Genomic DNA, 18,114 nt, shown 5'->3' with positions numbered 1-18,114 from the left:
ACTGAACTGTGGTTACTGATGTGCAAGCAGCAAGTTGCCAAATGTGGACTTCCCAAAATTGTGATGTGGGAAATTCACAATATTTTGTTGTAGATCTTGTGAAGTTTGCAGGATTCAAGAGTAGAATAACAAATAAATCAAACAAATTCAAAACACACCATCCTCATGGTATGCAACATCATTAGCTCATCATTGGTTCATGTGGTACAGTGCACATGCAAATACTGTACCTGCAGCCTTGGATTGATGGTGAAGCTTCCGGCTGTTGGGTTCATACAGGACACATACTGAACCCTTTGTATTTCCTTCAAAAGGAGCTTATTACGGTCATACCTGGTAGTAGACAGAACAGCTGTTATCTAATAGCCTTTTAACGCACATACACTCTCTAACCCCGCATCTCAGCAACACCCTTAATTCTGTAGCTTTGAAGCATATCTCTAATAGGCTGACCGTGTCTCAGCCCATCTCTGCCTACCTGCGTCTGACACTGCAGAACCAATTTCAAAAATGACGATGCAAATTGAGCAAAACCACTTTCATAAGAGGGAGTCACACAACAGGGTTCTCGCATTTTGCATCTTATAGGCTTACAGTAGATGTTATTGGACACGGCCACCGAGGACGAGGACCTTTTCTGAATACAAAAAATGAGGTTTTTAAAACAGTGGCTGTTTTTCTGAATTACTAGGGTATTGCACCCCTCAGTAACTGACACCTTATTATCTTAATGTATCATTTCAGTGTTTCTATACTAACACATGGATAAAAAACCTACTGAAGCACAAAAACAGGGAACAAACTGAGAGCTGATGTTATATTTTTCATAAAATTCCCTGAAAAGACTGTTTATATACATTTGTTGTAAGTAATTCATATCCTGCTGATTTTGTTGTGAAGTCAACCCCAAAGATACATTATAAGTATTGGTAAATTCATATCTTTATAAGTGGCTAAACTTACTAAATTGTCAGGAATTCATAACATTCCCTTCATGCCCCCGCCCACACTGTACAGAACAGTATGTACTTCATTATGGTACCCGACATGAGTGCCCTTACCAGTGGTTATAGTCCATGTGTTGGCGTATAAGTGTGTGAGGTTGGACTGTGCCATATGCGTCCACCTCAGGCATATTCAAGTCATCTATGAAGTAAACCAATCTTCTGTTGCCGGGAGGTCCATATTTGCGTCCAGCCTTTTTCTCAAGGGGCCCTTCCAACACAGCTATGAAGAAGAGAAGCATGAAAAATGTAAAACATGTTTTATTCAATTGGGGTGCCCTCTAATGTGAATGTCAACAACATGACAAAACGCCACAGGTTGGACCATATGATGCCATAAACGTGGAGGGAAATGACTGTCTCCATGGTGACAGCCGGTATACATGCAACAACGTCATTTAAATAGGGCTGTCTGCACCACTTTTGCACTTGTTATTAATTGTAGTAGTTGATAGTACATCACCTGCAACACACTCACTATTAGTCCAAACAATTTTAGTTTGCACACGCTATTTAGCACTTGTTAAATGGGTTATACTTGTATAGCGCTTTTCTACCTTCAAGGTACTCAAAGCGCTTTGACACTATTTCCACATTCACACACTGATGGCGGGAGCTGTCATGCAAGGCCATAACCACAACCCATAAGGAGCAAGGGTGAAGTGTCTTGCTCAAGGACACAACGGACATGACGAGGTTGGTAGAAGGTGGGGATCGAACCAGAAACCCTCAGGTTGCTGGCACGGCCACTCTCCGAACTTCGCAACGCCGCCCCCGTTATTTGGATCTTAGTAGATCAGGCCCTTTGTGTAAGTACAGAAGTGTGCCAATTGCAACACATGTCACAAAATTCGTAGAATCATTAAATGATCCCTTATCAAAGACAAAAAAGAAAAACATACGGTCTTTTCTCTAGTGGCTCTACAGGCAAAGGCGGTCGTACTCCCTCACCTCTGCGTGTTTGCCCTGCTTGCAACTTGTGTCTTGTTTAACTTTCGTGTAGCCTCTTTTGCACTGCTCTACAAAATCTAAACAATGGAATTAATCAACTCGCCTCTTAACAAAATTGACAAGATCTCGGGTTCGGGGGAACCTGTCTGTCCTGTCGCAACAGTTGTTGCTGGACACAAGACGAACCCTTGTGAGAGGAGGAGTGTCGTGTGCCTGACAACCCTTTCAGTTGAGGACGTTGAAGATATCTACCTAATCGGATCCATGACAACAGGACATCTACTGATTAGAGTAAATGTTGCCCTGGTGTATCAACAAATTAGAAGATGCTGGCAGCTGTTGAAGGTACTCCAAAGCTTCCACAAATGATTTGAGGACGTAGGCAGAGTGTGGACTAAATCGTACTGTGGATAACATCTCGGAGACACTGTCTGCTCTGTATGGCAAGTATGATGAAGTTGAGGACCAGAAATAGCCAATTAGAGTGAAACGTTTAAATGTGTTTTCGCTTACTCTAACACAAACATTCTAATCGGGATTGTTTTTCCTGGCTGCGACGTGGCAAGGTTGTTACGTCAAGATTCCCCTCAAGGACCGTGCAGCAAAGACGCATCAAATTCCTTCCGTGTCGTAACATGTTTATGTGTGCTTATCAGCTATCAAGTTTGTTTCTTGGCCCCAGTTGGCCCTCCCCCTCATAGGAGCCCAGTCTGAGATTGGCTTTTTTTTTTACTCATCGCCCCCACCATCCACTATTTTCCCACCTTCTACAGCAGTTGTTGTCAACCTTTTTTCAGTGATGTACCCCCTGTGAAATTGTTTTAAATTCAAGTACCCCCTAATCAGAGCAAAGCATTTTTGGTTGAAAAAAAGAGATAAAGAAGTAAAATACAGCACTATGTCATCAGTTTCTGATTTATTAAATTGTATAACAGTGCAAAATATTGCTCATTTGTTGTGGTCTTTCTTGAACTATTTGGAAAAAAATATATATAAATAACTAAAAATGTGTTGAAAAATAAACAAGTGATTCAATTATAAATAAAGATTTCTACATATAGAAGTAATCATCAACTTAAAGTGCCCTCTTTGGGGATTGTAATAGATATCCATCTGGATTCATGAACTTAATTCTAAACATTTCTTCACAAAAAAAGAAATCTTTAACATCAATATTTATGGAACATGTCCACAAAAAATCTAGCTGTCAACACTGAATATTGCATTGTTGCATTTCTTTTCACAGTTCTTTTTGACAGACATTTAAAAACAACCTCACGTACCCCTTGGCCTACCTTCAAGTACCCCCAGGGGTACGCGTACCCCCATTTGAGAACCACTATTCTACAGGATGTCGTAGGTGTTGTTCCTGTTCTGTCAACCTGTACAATGTATGTCTGCTCTTGAACGGGTTTGTGCTGAAAATTAAATTTCGTTGTACTTCTTCAAAAACAATAAAGAGCTTTTTCTTCTTCTTCTTTAAAAATGCCACTACTAATAGTGGAATTCCAGAGATTTTAATAAAGCAAAAGATAATCGACTGAAATTGTCCATAGTTATTGTTTTAAGCGGGGTGTAATTCTAAATGATTTATTATGCTCATACAGGCGGTCTTTGTGTTTTTACGTTTCAAGTCTTCTGAAAAACTCAACTTGCCATCAAAGGAACAGAACTTGTATGTTCACTGAGGACTTTCTGTATTTTGTTTCTACATAACGTAGGTCTGGGTTAGTTTTTGCCTCATTACTGTGAGAATCCTGCATGTGACTGAAGCATGAACTATCCAGAACTAGCTGCAGTGTTCCTTAAACAACCATCGGGTCGCATCTGTGAGAAGATAATACTGTATCCTCCCATCTCTTTTTAAGTCTTATCATGTCAGTCGTGCATTCTTCACTCACGCTTTAAGTGACAAAAATGAGTCAAAATCTATTTAATAAATAAGAAAAGGGCCAAACAAACATTATAGTAATTAAATAAGAAACACAATATTCAAAAACAGAAATATAAATACTGTTTCCCTAAAACACAGCAAATACGATGAGCAATTTGTACCTTGCAGCATTGCAGATGTGGTGTAATAGTTGAAGGGAACATTTTTAACCATGTACTTGTCAGGGTCTAATGATGAAAGTTTGTCTCCAACTAAGACAGACTTTCCGGTCCCAGCATTCCCAACCAGCATGACGGGTCGACGGTGTTCCAGCAGACAGTCCATGAGGTAACGGACTCGGATCGTCTCCACCGTGTGAACCAGGCACGCCTGAATAGTGAACACAGTGTGTGTGAAATCTCAACAGTGAGGAATCAAACAATAGTGCGAGCTACAATAGTACCTGCAGTGGCGTATCTGCATCCATCTGAAACTTGGGCACCATTTTTGTCCAGGGTTCAAACTTTTTGCTCTCTGGGTCGATGAAGTAATCGAAGACTGTGCCCTGAGATGGGAACTTGATGGTTTTGAACTCGGCCACCCACCACTTGCTGAATTCCACTCTGTGGTCGACTAGCTATACTCGCACAGAAACAACAGGGGATTAGTCGATGCAGTAAATTGACTTCCTCTCTGCCTGTGTTCTAAAGTCCGGACAAAAAATGCATATATTTTACATTTGTATTATACAGTATTGTCAAAAATGTATTATAATATGAACCAATATTTTTTTCTTTCTTAATTTAATGTAATATATCAGTGTAAACATACATCCATATATATATATATATATAAATTATTGTTTCTAATGCACTATTTCTTAATTTATACTATTTATTGAATCACACTTTTTTGTAAAATGTACCGTATGTCCGAACTTTTTTAACTCTGTATCGTAGCTCTAGACCCATGCCTACAATTCACAACGAAGTGGACACAAACCACATGAAACCTATAAAATAGAAGCAGAGGCAGTCTTATCCATCCATCTGTCTGCTGCTTCATAGAGCGAGGCATCATCTGCTGACTGACAGTTCATGCCTTCCAATTTTTCTTCCAGTTGGCATTGTATCCCTGTATTGCCTTAAAACCCTCAAGTCAATAAAATCACTTATAATTTAAATGCATCTGTGATGGGGAAATAAAGAGTACATTTGTTCCTACGTGTAGGGGATACCTTTACTGTACGCCGCCAACTGGATTGCTTAGCAACAGCTCCCCACCGCTTTTCTGTTGATTTAAATCCAGTTGTCATCGTGTTCAGCAGGACTGAAGTCCACTTAATTTTAAAGATTGACATCTCTTACTTTCTTGAAGTGCTGGCAATTGTGTTCATTGGATTCTTATCTCTATGCAACCATTTAAAAAACTTGTCATGTCCAGACACTTGAGCAGTACCTGTTCTTGGAACAAGGCTCCCCCAAAGGCCCAGATGGCAGCAAAAACAAAATACAGCTCATAAAGTTCCTTGGCACAGTCTGGTGGGGTATTTTCTTCAGTAAGCAAACACTCCAGCAAGTAGCAAAGCATCTGGACCATACTCTGCTCAGGAATGGGGATAATCTTTTTAAACCTGCACAAATGGAAAGGTCACCAATTGTTAAAGAACAATCCCAGCTCGTGCAGATTTAACATTAAAAAACATGTACAGGCATAATGTGATATAACATTATGTCCCTATCATCACTCTATATTATTTACTATATTCCCATATGCATGTGTTCTTTTTTCAATTCTGTAAACACAGGTTTGTGGAGTTAGTTATGTCCAATATAAATGTATTCTACAGGTGTCAGCAAATCTAATTAAATGTTTTTAAAGCCAATTTTACTGCCACTAAAAAAAAATGTAATGCCCATGTCCGACCGCATATGATTATATATATATATATATATATATATATATATATATATATATATATATATATATATATATATATATATATATATATATATATATATATATATATATACATACATATATATATATATATATATATATATATATATATATATATATATATATATATATATATATATATATACATACATATATATATATATATACATACATACATACATATATATATATATATATATATATATATATATATATATATATATATACACATTATATATATATATATATATATATATATATATATATATATATATATATATATATATATATATTATATATATACAGTATATATATATATATATATATATATATATATATATATATATATATATATATATATATATATATATATATATATATATATATATATATATATATATATATATATATATATATATATGATTGTAAGATACATCCTCAGATGCACTGGGACACATCCTCAGTGATGTGCCTGAGATCACCGGGGGTTTCGGGTCTTTCAACATCATACCCCCTCCCTCAGGTGACCCAGCCAGGGTTGATCAGACCCCAGCTTGTGTCCCAGTAGCATTGGCCCACAGTTCGCTCCTCCTGATCCAAAGCCATCTAGAGGCTCTCTCTGCTGCCTCCATGGTGGTCTTGATGGCCTTCCTTTTCCTATCACCTGTGATGCCAAGTAGTGTGAACACCTTGCACAGTGAGCGGCCAGCAAAGCCTCTACACCTCACTTCGATGGGCTCACAGCGTGCCCTCCAGCCTCCTCTGCGGCATTGCTCGACTAGCTCCTGGTACTTTGACCGCTTCCGCTCGTTTGCCTCCTCAATGCGATCCTCCCAAGGAACTGTCAGCTCTATCAGTAGCACCTGCCGTGAAGATACTGATGTAAGCAAGATGTCTGGCCTCAACGAAGTTGTTGTAACATAGTCTGGAAACTTGAGCTGCTTGCCCAAGTCCACTCGAAGATCCCAGTCCAATGCTGAGGTGAGGAGCCCGGCTGCTGGTTTGGGCTGTGACTGTGGCTGCTCTCCAGCCCTGACAAAGGCAATTCTCCTATTGCCAAGTTGTTGTTTGCTGCTGTTGTTTTTGGCCACGGCTTTAGCTATGGCTTTAGCTATGCCTTCAGCAACGGTCTTCAGCACTTGGTTGTGCCGCCAGCGGTAGCGGCCCTCCCCCAGAGCTTTAGAGCAGCTGCTTAGGATGTGCTCCAGCGAGCCTTTCCTGGAGCACAGCACACAGGCTGGAGAGTCAATCATGCCCCAGAGATGGAGATTGGCTGAGCTGGGTAGGACGTCGTAGACAGCTTGAACCATGAACTTAATGCGCTGGGGTTCAGCCAGCCTGACCTCAGACCAGGTCACCCTCCTCTCCAGTGCACCCTCCCACCTTGTCCATGCTCCCTGCTGCTGCATACCCACCATCCTGCTGGTTCGTTCCTCCTCAACCTCTGCACGCACCTCCTTCAGGACTAGCTGGCGTTTGTCTTTACCACGTGCCTTCTCATAGTGAGGTTGGGGGAAGGCTCCCAGCCCAGCACGGCCTGTTGCCACCGTGCCCACCAGGGCCCTATGTCTCAGCCGAGACTCAGCAACCTCCAGGCTTTCCTGAGCCCTCCACTTCCTGCCAGTTCGCACCACGATGCCTGCTGATGCCACTTTAGAGTCCTTGGAGTCACGATAAAGCAAAGCCTCTCGAGTGCGAGAGACCCTGAACTCCTCATCCAGGCTACTGAAGGGGAGCTGGAGCTTGTTGGTCTTCCCATACAGTGCTGTGCTGCACAGGCTGCGTGGAACGCCCATCCATCGGCGGAGGTAGCTGCTGATCTTCCTCTCCAGAATCTCCACTGTTGACAGAGGAACCTCATACAACAACAGAGGCCAGAGTATCCGGGGTAAGACGCCATGCTGGTAAATCCACGCCTTAAACCGGCCAGGTAAGCCAGACTTGTCTACAGCCGATAACCACGTCTCCAGCTCCTTGATGGTTGTTTGGATTAAGGCTGAAACGACGCGTCGACGTAGTCGACGTCATCGGTTAAGTCGACGCCGTTTTTGTGCGTCGACGCGTCGCATATTTACGTCACGCTACCGTCATGGCGAAGCGCAAAGCAGACGATGCGAGCGGTGCGAGCGAGGGGGAAAAATCATGCCAAAAGTCGTCAAAAGTGTGAAAGTATTTCAATAAACGGCCTAATAATGTTGTTGTATGCACACTGTGTCGAGCGTAAATGGCCTATAATAGCAGCACAACGGCTATGAACGAACATTTGAAAAGGAAACCATCAACTAGTCAATCGTCCGCGTGAGCATACGTTGTCATCATTACACAAAAACATGAATGTGTCATTTGTATCTGCTAGGGGTGTAACGGTACGTGTTTTGTATTGAACCGTTTCGGTACGGGGCTTTCGGTTCGGTACGGGGGTGTACCGAACGAGTTTCTAAGCTAAAGCTAACTTTAGCTGCTAAAGTCTTAACAAGCTGCTTTGCTCATTCTGCCTCTGTCTCAGCACGCAGCATTGTCCCGCCCACACAACCATCTGATTGGTACACACGAAGCATTATCAGCCAATCAGCAGTGCATGTAGTCAGCGCTTCAGCGTCGAGCAGATATTAGGGATGGGCGATACCACACTTTTAGGATTCAATACGATACCGATACTTTTTCTTGCATTTTCATCGATACCGATACCGATACCAATAATTTCTTATTGGCAATTTTTTGTCAGTCAAAAATATTATTACTATTGTTATTATTTAAGACAAATCACAAGACAAATACAGACCATTTATACCACATTTATTTTGGTCAATATATAATAAAAGTCAAATTAAAATAAATAACATAAATATGAAAAATAAATTAAATATTATATATGATAATAACTATATATTATATATAATAATAATTAAATATTAGGGATTTCCAATTAACAGTCAAATCCGAATTGCAAGAAGCTGCAGTTATTTTTTAAAGTTTGTGATATAATTAGCAATAATGAAATATGAAATAGGCTAATGTTTTTGAAATGTAAGAAATCATGTTACAGATTAAAACCAAAATCACATTCTATCATATATTCAAGATTTTCTTGGAAAAAAATAAAACTGTAATGCAAAGATGAAGAATCTCCAAATTGTATCTCTTTCTTATCTTGTTTTAAATACTCAAGCAATTTTCAACTAACAGTAAATTCCCCTGTGTGGAAATTATTTGAATTTAGGATAATCATTTAAACAAAAATATTCAGTAAACATTACTAAAAAAAAAAAAAACAATGCCTGTTTTAAGTCAACAATTGGACAACACTGGATATGCCTGGCTGCATCGCTGTCGGCTGGCTGTGTGTGTGTTGCACGTTGACGACGCTCATTCGCTGTCTCCTGTCACGTGACTGGGCCAGCTCTATACTCTGCCAGGTACAGGGGTGTCCCAGCACATAGCAAGTTAAGTAAGTCATCAAAAACATCTGAAAGTGATGCTTGCACCGCCCACACGCCGTTTTTTGGTTTATATCGATACTTTTTTCAGAAAAGTGATGCCAAATGAGTAGCGTGTGAGTATCGATATATCGATACCACAGGATCGATACGCACATCCCTAGCAGATATGTGTTTAGCAGGTGAGCATCAGGCAGCGGACTCTCCCCAAATGATAATAAACACCTCCCAGTCAACTACTAGTAACATCACTATGAGCCCGTTGACCTTCTAGAAACTTCAACTGCAGCTCAGCTCACTCGCAGTCCTGGCTTGAGGTGAAGGCTAATTACCTCTCAGTTCCAGCCACATCGACCCCTTCTGAGCGCCTATTTTCAGCTGCTGGGAATATTGTAAACATGAAAAGAAGCAAAGCATGTAGACATGCTAACCTTTCTTCACTACAACTGTTAGTCACTCACTGGAATGAGTAGAATTGGTTATTGTGTACTATGTTGGACTGGATGTTTATTTTGCACATTTTAAAAGCAATACTTAATGTTTACAGTGCTCCAGAATATTTAGATTGGCACTTTTTTGTATTGGATGTTTATCTTTATTTTTGCACATTTTAGCAAATAAGCAATACTTTCACTTTTGTTGAAATGTTTACACTGTTGTTACAGAATATTTCGTTTTACACTTTTTTGTATTGGATGTTTATCTTTATTTTTGCACATTTTAAAGCAAAATAAGCAATACTTTTACTTTTGAAATGCTTATGCTATTGCAGAATATTAAGATTTGCACTGGATGTTGACTTTTATATTTGCACATTAAAAAGCAAATAAGCTACTTTTAATTTTGTTAAAGGTTAAAAGTTTTAAATGTTTACATTGTTACAGAATATTTAGTCATGTTGTTGTCAATGTTGACTGAGTGGCCATACTTCTTTTTTTTTGTAAATAAAAGCCATGCCTTTTGAAAAAACTGGCCTACATTTATTTTTTCATCTTCATTTTGAATAAAAAAAAATCGGTAAAAGGAAAAATAATCTATAGATTAATTGAAAAAATAATCTATAGATGAACCGATTAATCGAAAAAATAATCTACAGATTAATCGATAGAAAAATAATCGTTAGCTGCAGCCTTAGTTTGGATTGCTGCAGTATCCCTGAGACTACAGTCGAAAACCTTGCCCAGGCTCTTGACCGGTTTCTCGGTGATAGATGGGATTGCTGTGCCATCCACGAAGAAGCGGAACGTATCTGCCAGTTTTCCCTTCTTCAGAACCATCGACCTGGATTTAGTTGGTTTAAAGCTCATTCTTGCCCAGGAGATGAGCTTTTCCAGGCCCTGGAGTATCCATCTAGCGCCGGGCACTGATGTAGTTGTGACAGTGAGATCATCCATAAAGGCTCTGATGGGGGGCTGTCGAGTTCCAGACTTCGACAGAGGGCCTCTGCATTCCGTTTCAGCTGCCTTGACTACCATGTTCATGGCTAGGGCAAAGAGGCAAACTGAGATTGTACACCCAGTTATAATGCCTTTTTCAAGCCTGTGCCAATCTGATGTTATGCTCCCGGAAGTGACCCTGAGCCTGAAGTTCCCGTAGTAATTCAGGATGAGGTCTTTGATCTTCTTGGGTACATGGTGTCGGTCCAGGGTAGTCTCCACGAGCTTGTGGGGTATGGAGCCGTACGCATTGGCAAGGTCAAGCCAAAGCACACCCTCCCGCGCCTCCCTGATCAGCCGGGAAACCACACCGGTATGTTCCAGGCATCCTGACACACCTGGGATTCCACCTTTCTGGACCGAGGTGTCGATGTAGGCATTCTTGAGGAGGAAGTCAGTCAACCTTCTGGAAAGGATGCTGAAAAAGATCTTTCCCTCAACGCTAAGGAACGAGATGGTCCTGAACTGCTCCAGCTTGGTGGAATTTTCCTCTTTAGGTATCCAAACACCCTCAGCCTGCCTCCACTGGTCTGCAACAGTTCCTCTGCGCCAAATCACTCGCAGGATCCTCCAAAGGATTCTAAGGAGTTCCGGGCATCGCTTGTACACCTTGTAGTGAAGTGAATTATATTTAGGGTACTCCACTGGGTCCTGGAGCTGAACTGGCTCTGGCTGCAGTAACAACCTCCTGGATTTCCTTCCAGGTGGGCTCGCTGGTGATGAATTTGACAGTAGGAGATGGTATGTCCAATAAGGCACTGAAGGGCCCTAGCTCTTTCTCTTTTTCAGGGTCGCTCAGGTTGTTTTTCAAGAAGTTGTTAACTTCTTCTTTGGAGCAAACTAGACGCCCACTGCGCTTCTGCCCCAACAGCTGTTTGATAAATCCAAATGGATTAGCTATGAATGCAGTTCGCTTCCTGGCTCTCTCTCTCCTGCGCCTTCTGTGCCATTCAGCTCTACGTAGGGTCGTCAGTTTCTTCCTGATGATGTTCCGGAGTTCAGCCAATGGCGCCTTCTCCTCCTCAGATGCTGCCTTGTACTGCCTTGCCAGGGACCGGAGCTCCTGCCGCAGTTGATGGATCTGTTCTGCCCTTCGGTTCATGGTGGAACTGATTGGCTTGTCCTCTTCCACACCGAACCTCTCTGCTCCATAAGATGATGGTGGTCATGGTCTGAAGCCGTCTGTCGACATCCCCTTTGGCTATTGATTCGATGATTCTGGCTGTGTGCTCGTCGAATTGGTGCCACACTTTGTGTTGGCTTGCAGGAGGCCACTTGATACGAGACTGCTTAATTACTTTGCTGGGAGCTGGAGGGTTTATCACATGGAGGTTCTGGGCTCTGTGGGGTGTCTCCCGGCCGGGCTCCTCCGTCGTCTCACCAGGACTCGGTCCTGTGCGCTGTGTGTCACTCTCCTGCACCAAGCATTTCATTCGACCCTGATGGATTTTTAGGCCACGCTTGTTCTTGAGGCTCTTGCCACAGATGCATCGTACGGTTGTCATTGTCGTTAAGCCGTTTGCTGAAGTCGTCAATGTTGGATCCGTCCTGTTGGGGAACTCATCCTCCCCCCCTCTCGGGTTCCCCTGGGGGTATTTCTCAGTAGGTCGTTCTGTAGCTTAGTTGGGTTTCTTCCTCACGGAAGATGCAGGTTGGGATGCTACCCCTTGCTGACCCGGTCGCCGTCTTTCCGAGCTGTCAATTGTCTCTCCAATCTTCACCAGTCTACTCCTGGTTGCCTCCCAGCCTGTTCCTGGGTGTCACTGGCTATGCCAGTCCGAAATGATTGTAAGATACATCCTCAGATGCACTGGGACACATCCTCAGTGATGTGCCTGAGATCACCGGGGGTTTCGGGTCTTTCAACATCATACCCCCTCCCTCAGGTGACCCAGCCAGGGTTGATCAGACCCCAGCTTGTGTCCCAGTAGCATTGGCCCACAGTTCGCTCCTCCTGATCCAAAGCCATCTAGAGGCTCTCTCTGCTGCCTCCATGGTGGTCTTGATGGCCTTCCTTTTCCTATCACCTGTGATGCCAAGTAGTGTGAACACCTTGCACAGTGTATATATATATAGCTCGGTTGGTAGAGCGGCCGTGCCAGCTACTTGAGGGTTGCCGGTTCGATCCCCGCTTCCGCCATCCTAGTCACTGCCGTTGTGTCCTTGGGCAAGACACTTTACCCACCTGCTCCCAGTGCCACCCACACTGGTTTGAATGTAATTTAGATATTGGGTTTCACAATGTAAAGTGCTTTAAGTCACTTGAGAAAAAGCGCTATATAAATGTAATTCACTTCTCTTCACTTCACTTCACTTATATATATAAATGTATGTATATATATATATATACTGTATATATATATATACAATATATACATATACGTTAGGTCAGGAAAAACAGAGGCTATTTCATCTCTACAAGCCTGTTTCGCAGGTTTCCCTGCTCTTCAGTGGATTGTATATAAAATATTATATAAATATAATTTTTATAAAATCCCCTCTGAAATAGCCTCTGTGTTTTTTCCTGACCTAACGTATATTCCGCTCTACCCCGGTATTGAGCACTGTATAACGGATAAACCACAGAAACCTCGACCATATACATACATATATATATATATATATATATATATATACAGTATATATATATATATATACTGTATATATATATATATATATATATATATATATATATATATATATATATATATATATATATATATATATATATATATATATATTGAATTACAATTGGCTTGCAAGACTGTTTTATCTGAGAATTTATTTTTCTGTAGTAACATCCAGTGTTCTGACTTCGTGCACGGCCGTAGACAATAACCAATTAAAAGGTTCTGTCTGTCAGTCATCACAGTGTACCTTAAATTATTAAAGGGGAACTGCACTTAAGCTTTCAAAATAAACATCCAGTTCTGAATTAGTTGATCAATATATTATACCCAGAAGTCATTTTTTTAATGATTTCTCTTTAAAACATGCTGTAAAAATTCATATCCTCTGAAAGTATGACTTATAATAGCCACAAACTGGAGGATACGTTTTTTAATTAGGATACAATTTTAAAAACCAGTTAAAAGTTTTCATGGAATAATAATCATATTTGGAATGCAATCGTTGCATGTTTTTGGAAATGGATGATTGATTTAAACATTTTAGAAAAAGACATTTCATGGAATTATATTTGGAAAAATGCCAATAAGCCCTTGAGTTGCATTAGGAATGAACTGAGTCAATTACCAAGTATCCCAACCATTCACCAACACAAGTATGGGGAACATATTCACTATTAATTAGTTGCTTATTAACATGCAAATTTGTAACATATTGGCTCTTAACTAGTCATTATTAAGTACTTATAAATGCCTTATTCGGCATGGCCTTATTATAACCCTCTAACCCAGACCTGGGCATTCTGCGGCCCGTGGGCCGCATCCGGCCCTTTGTACGTCCCTGTCCGGCCCGCGTGAGGCCAATCATAAATTACAAAATACATTTTAAAAAGTATCTATTTCGAGTGTGCAATAAAACGGTGCTGCTTTTGTTTTGAAAAGCGTTATTTGTATGACTTCCGTGTGGACGTATGCTCGTGCGCGCAGCGGCAATCACAAATTACAAAATAAATTAAAAAAAACATCTATGTCGTGCGTGCAGTACAACTGTGCTGCTTTTATTTTGAAAAGTGTGATTTATGTGCGTATGTCCTGTTAGTGAAGGCGCACAGCGACAAGTGATGCCCGGTTATCCCCGAGACGCTAAAAAAAGAAAAGGTGATGACGAATGGCGTGTTTTCAACAAGACATGGACTGCCAAGTAAAGGTAAAGCCGTGTGCTTAATTTGTAGTACACATGTTGCTGTGTTTAAAGAATATAAGAATAATAGACGTGAGTGTGAAAGGAACGAGATAAGTTGAGCTGTGTTAGTATAGCTTGCTCAATAAAAGTTTAAAAAGAGCGTCAGACTTGGTGTGCACTTCTTCTGGACGCTACAATTGGTGGCAGAAGAAAAACTTTGCGCATACTACGCTGCTTGTGTGCTCAGCCTGCTACATCATCGAGAGGTAAATGCCACGTGAGGAGCTCACCGCAGAGAGAGAGAGAGAGAGAGAGAGCGAGAGAGAGAGTGAGAGAGAGAGAGAGAAAGGAAGGAGAGAGGCAGTGTCTACAGGTGCAGCGCACGCTGCTTGCCATGGGGGAATTCCGCCCTCAATGAAGACTCCCAGGTTTGATGGCAAGGCGAACTGGGAGGCATTTCATCCCACTTCTGACATCAATTGTAGCGTCCAGAAGAAGTGCACACCAAGTCTGACGCTCTTTTTAAACTTTTATTAAGCAACCTATACTAACACAGCTCAACTTATCTCGTTCTTTCCACACGCACATTGATCCTCACTCCTCATTTCCACAACAGCAACGCTTCCTCCTTCTTAGCCAATCACCTTACAGGCGTGCTACGTTCACAACAAATAGGCGGCAGGATGAAGTGACAGAAATTGAAATTTTTGCATTGTAATATACATCAGGAAGTGTTGTGTAAGAAAGTGTTAAAAATAAAACCATCAAAAGCCATCTGCTTTTGTATAAAGATAAGTTAGGTTAAATGAAAATATTATTATTTTTTATCTTACGGTATATCAAAAATAATTTAAGCTAAATTTAATTGAAATATTGTCGGTGTGGCCCTCCAGCAGTGCTCAGGTTGATCATGCGGCCACCGGTAAAAATTAATTGCCCACCCCTGCTCTAACCCTAACCCTAACCAAATAAATTAAGTCTTTGTTAATTAGAATATGTTCCCCATATTTAAGTGTTACCAACAACATATAACTTTGTCTTGAATTTGAAAAAAAAAAACATTTTATTTTTTACTAAAGAAGGGTTCGGTGAATGCGCATATGAAACTAGTGGGGTTCATTACCTCCAGCAAGTTTAAGAACCACTGGTATAGAGTGTCAGGCAGCTCAAGGAACTCATTCATTTATTGAGGGACCGCGACCCCGAAAGGGACAAGCGATAGACATCGGATGAATGGATGGATGTCAGAGAATACGAGTTGTGGTCTGTTGTGAGAATTGCCTTATTTGTCCGTCCAAGGCCACCGTAGGTCATGTGAGGCGCCTGCATCAAGAGGGTTGCTAATTTTAGCCAAGTAAGCACATGTGTGTTGAACTGGAAATAAAAGCTTTGCGTATGAAACAAGCTCGGCTTACTCATTAACATGACATGGTCTCAGAGTTCAGGACTACACGCCTACAGTGACCAAAGAATGGCAATATTTTGGGCCCCGAGCCTTTTGGTTTTTGCCATCCAGCGGAGTGTCCGCTATATATATATATATATATATATATATATATATATATATATATATATATATATATATATATATATATATATATATATATATATATATATATATATATATATATATATATATATATATATATATATATATATACATATATAATACATACATACATACTGTATATATACACATACATATATATACTTACAAACATACATATACAGTACATATACATATATACATATATATACTGTATATATATACATACATACACATACATATACAGTATATACATACAGACATACATATACATATACATATACATACATAAATAAATAAATAAATAAATGATAAATGGGTTATACTTGTATAGCGCTTTTCTACCTTCAAGGTACTCAAAGCGCTTTGACAGTATTTCCACATTCACCCATTCACACACACATTCACACACTGATGGCGGGAGCTGCCATGCAAGGCGCTAACCAGCAGCCATCAGGAGCAAGGGTGAAGTGTCTTGCCCAAGGACACAACGGACGTGACTAGGAAGGTAGAAGGTGGGGATTGAACCCCAGTAACCAGCAACCCTCCGATTGCTGGCACGGCCACTCTACCAACTTCGCCACGCCGCCCCATACATATATATATATATATATATATATATATATATATATATATATATATATATATATATATATATATATATATATATATATATATATATATACTCTTAATGCTTTGTAATGTCCCGCAGAAACCTTGATATACCAAAATTGCTGGTCTTTTAAGTAAGGGAAGCTCATTTTCCACACCTCTTTAGAATATAATAGAATACTTTGTCATCAAACAGGAGCGCATGACAGTACACGAGTACAGTCTCCAATAACAGTAAAATAATGAATCTTGAAAAATGCTCAGGCAGTGGTTTATATTTCAAGATCACTGATTCGCTTATGTTGCTGTCCATCAAAAATGGATTCAACCTCAGACAGATCATCCAATCATCAAGCGGAAGCTCAGCGTCCAAGGCCAAGACCACTTCCCATACACTTGCGTCCAATGGGCGGGAGAAAGACAAGCATTTTATCCAATGGCTGTCTAGTTTGGCTGCAGTGGAACAAGCCACTCTACGCTCCCCCATTGGACGCTTAGCTTCAACTGTGACGCTACCACAATGAATGAGAAGAAAGTTGCGTCAGCTGTCGCAAAGATAGCTCATTCTAAACAAAAGTTGAATGCCTTCTAACGCATATTAAGTCAATTAAATGTAAACACAAAGTTACATATTTGAACATTTAATTTTTGACACTTCAGAGGAAGCTAAATGTCCCTTGCAGTCTTAGAGCAATTGGCACACTCCCTACCAATCTAGTGATATCTACCCCAAAAGGTCATAATTGTGAAAGTTGTATAAGGTATACTGCACCTTAATCGCAGAGCATCCAGACATGTTGGAAGGTATTTGTCAAACAGAATGGTGAGGTTAGCCTTCTCTGATTGCACCTCCCTTTTGTCAATCCAGCTGGACACCAATGGGTTCCAACCAAGGTCTGTTGGGTTTATGTAGAGGATTCCTAGAGAGAGGGGGTAATTCGACAATGGGACAATAAGTATTTGAATCCTTGTTGATTTTGTAAGTTTACCCCCTTTACAAGTCCATATTTTTAGTAGGTCCATTGAAACGGAGAGACAAGATGTAAAAATATTCAAAAAAATTAACATTAAATAATGGTTATGTCAAGATTGTTTTTGAAGCTGTATTAGTAACCACCACTTTTCTTCAAAGGTGTTGAAACTCAAACAGTGTCTTCTGTCACTTTTGTTGACCTCCGCTGTGCACTTTTTTGCAGTGTGTTACGTTTGTACATTCGTTTCCCTACCTGTGCGCTGCCTTGCGCGCTGCCCAGCCTTCCCTGCAGTGTCCACCGAAGGACCCCTTGCATTATATTCTTGAACCTTTGTCTAAATACTTTCTTGTAGTTTGCCAACTCTAAAGTGTCTGCATTTTGGAATTCAGTCCAAGTACTAATCTATGACATACTTTAAATTAATTTGTACTAGATTGAGTGAAATAAGTATAAGTATTTGAACCCAAAGCAAAACCTGGCATGGTGAAGAAACCCTTGTTGAGATTAAGGTC

General features: G+C 40.5%; 1 protein-coding gene across 5 annotated transcripts in view; it reads right to left on the bottom strand.

Moving 5' to 3' along the window:
* The window catches only part of dnah9 (dynein, axonemal, heavy chain 9), a 426,092-nt gene that overhangs the window by 253,917 nt on the left and 154,061 nt on the right, over positions 1–18,114 (bottom strand). For all 5 annotated transcript variants that reach the window (XM_062056457.1, XM_062056459.1, XM_062056458.1 and 2 more), the window contains 6 exons: positions 17,401–17,548; positions 5,287–5,461; positions 4,292–4,465; positions 4,011–4,218; positions 1,062–1,227; positions 237–333 (listed from right to left, as the gene is read on the bottom strand). In XM_062056457.1, the coding sequence (XP_061912441.1) occupies positions 237–333; positions 1,062–1,227; positions 4,011–4,218; positions 4,292–4,465; positions 5,287–5,461; positions 17,401–17,548 (968 nt within the window). The remainder of the gene's footprint in view (positions 1–236; positions 334–1,061; positions 1,228–4,010; positions 4,219–4,291; positions 4,466–5,286; positions 5,462–17,400; positions 17,549–18,114) is intronic.

This window comes from Entelurus aequoreus, linkage group LG08 (genome assembly GCF_033978785.1).
Source record: "Entelurus aequoreus isolate RoL-2023_Sb linkage group LG08, RoL_Eaeq_v1.1, whole genome shotgun sequence".
NCBI classification, from domain to species: Eukaryota; Metazoa; Chordata; class Actinopteri; order Syngnathiformes; family Syngnathidae; genus Entelurus; species Entelurus aequoreus.
Note: the sequence above shows the minus strand (reverse complement) of the source record. Positions and strands in the feature narration are given on the sequence as shown.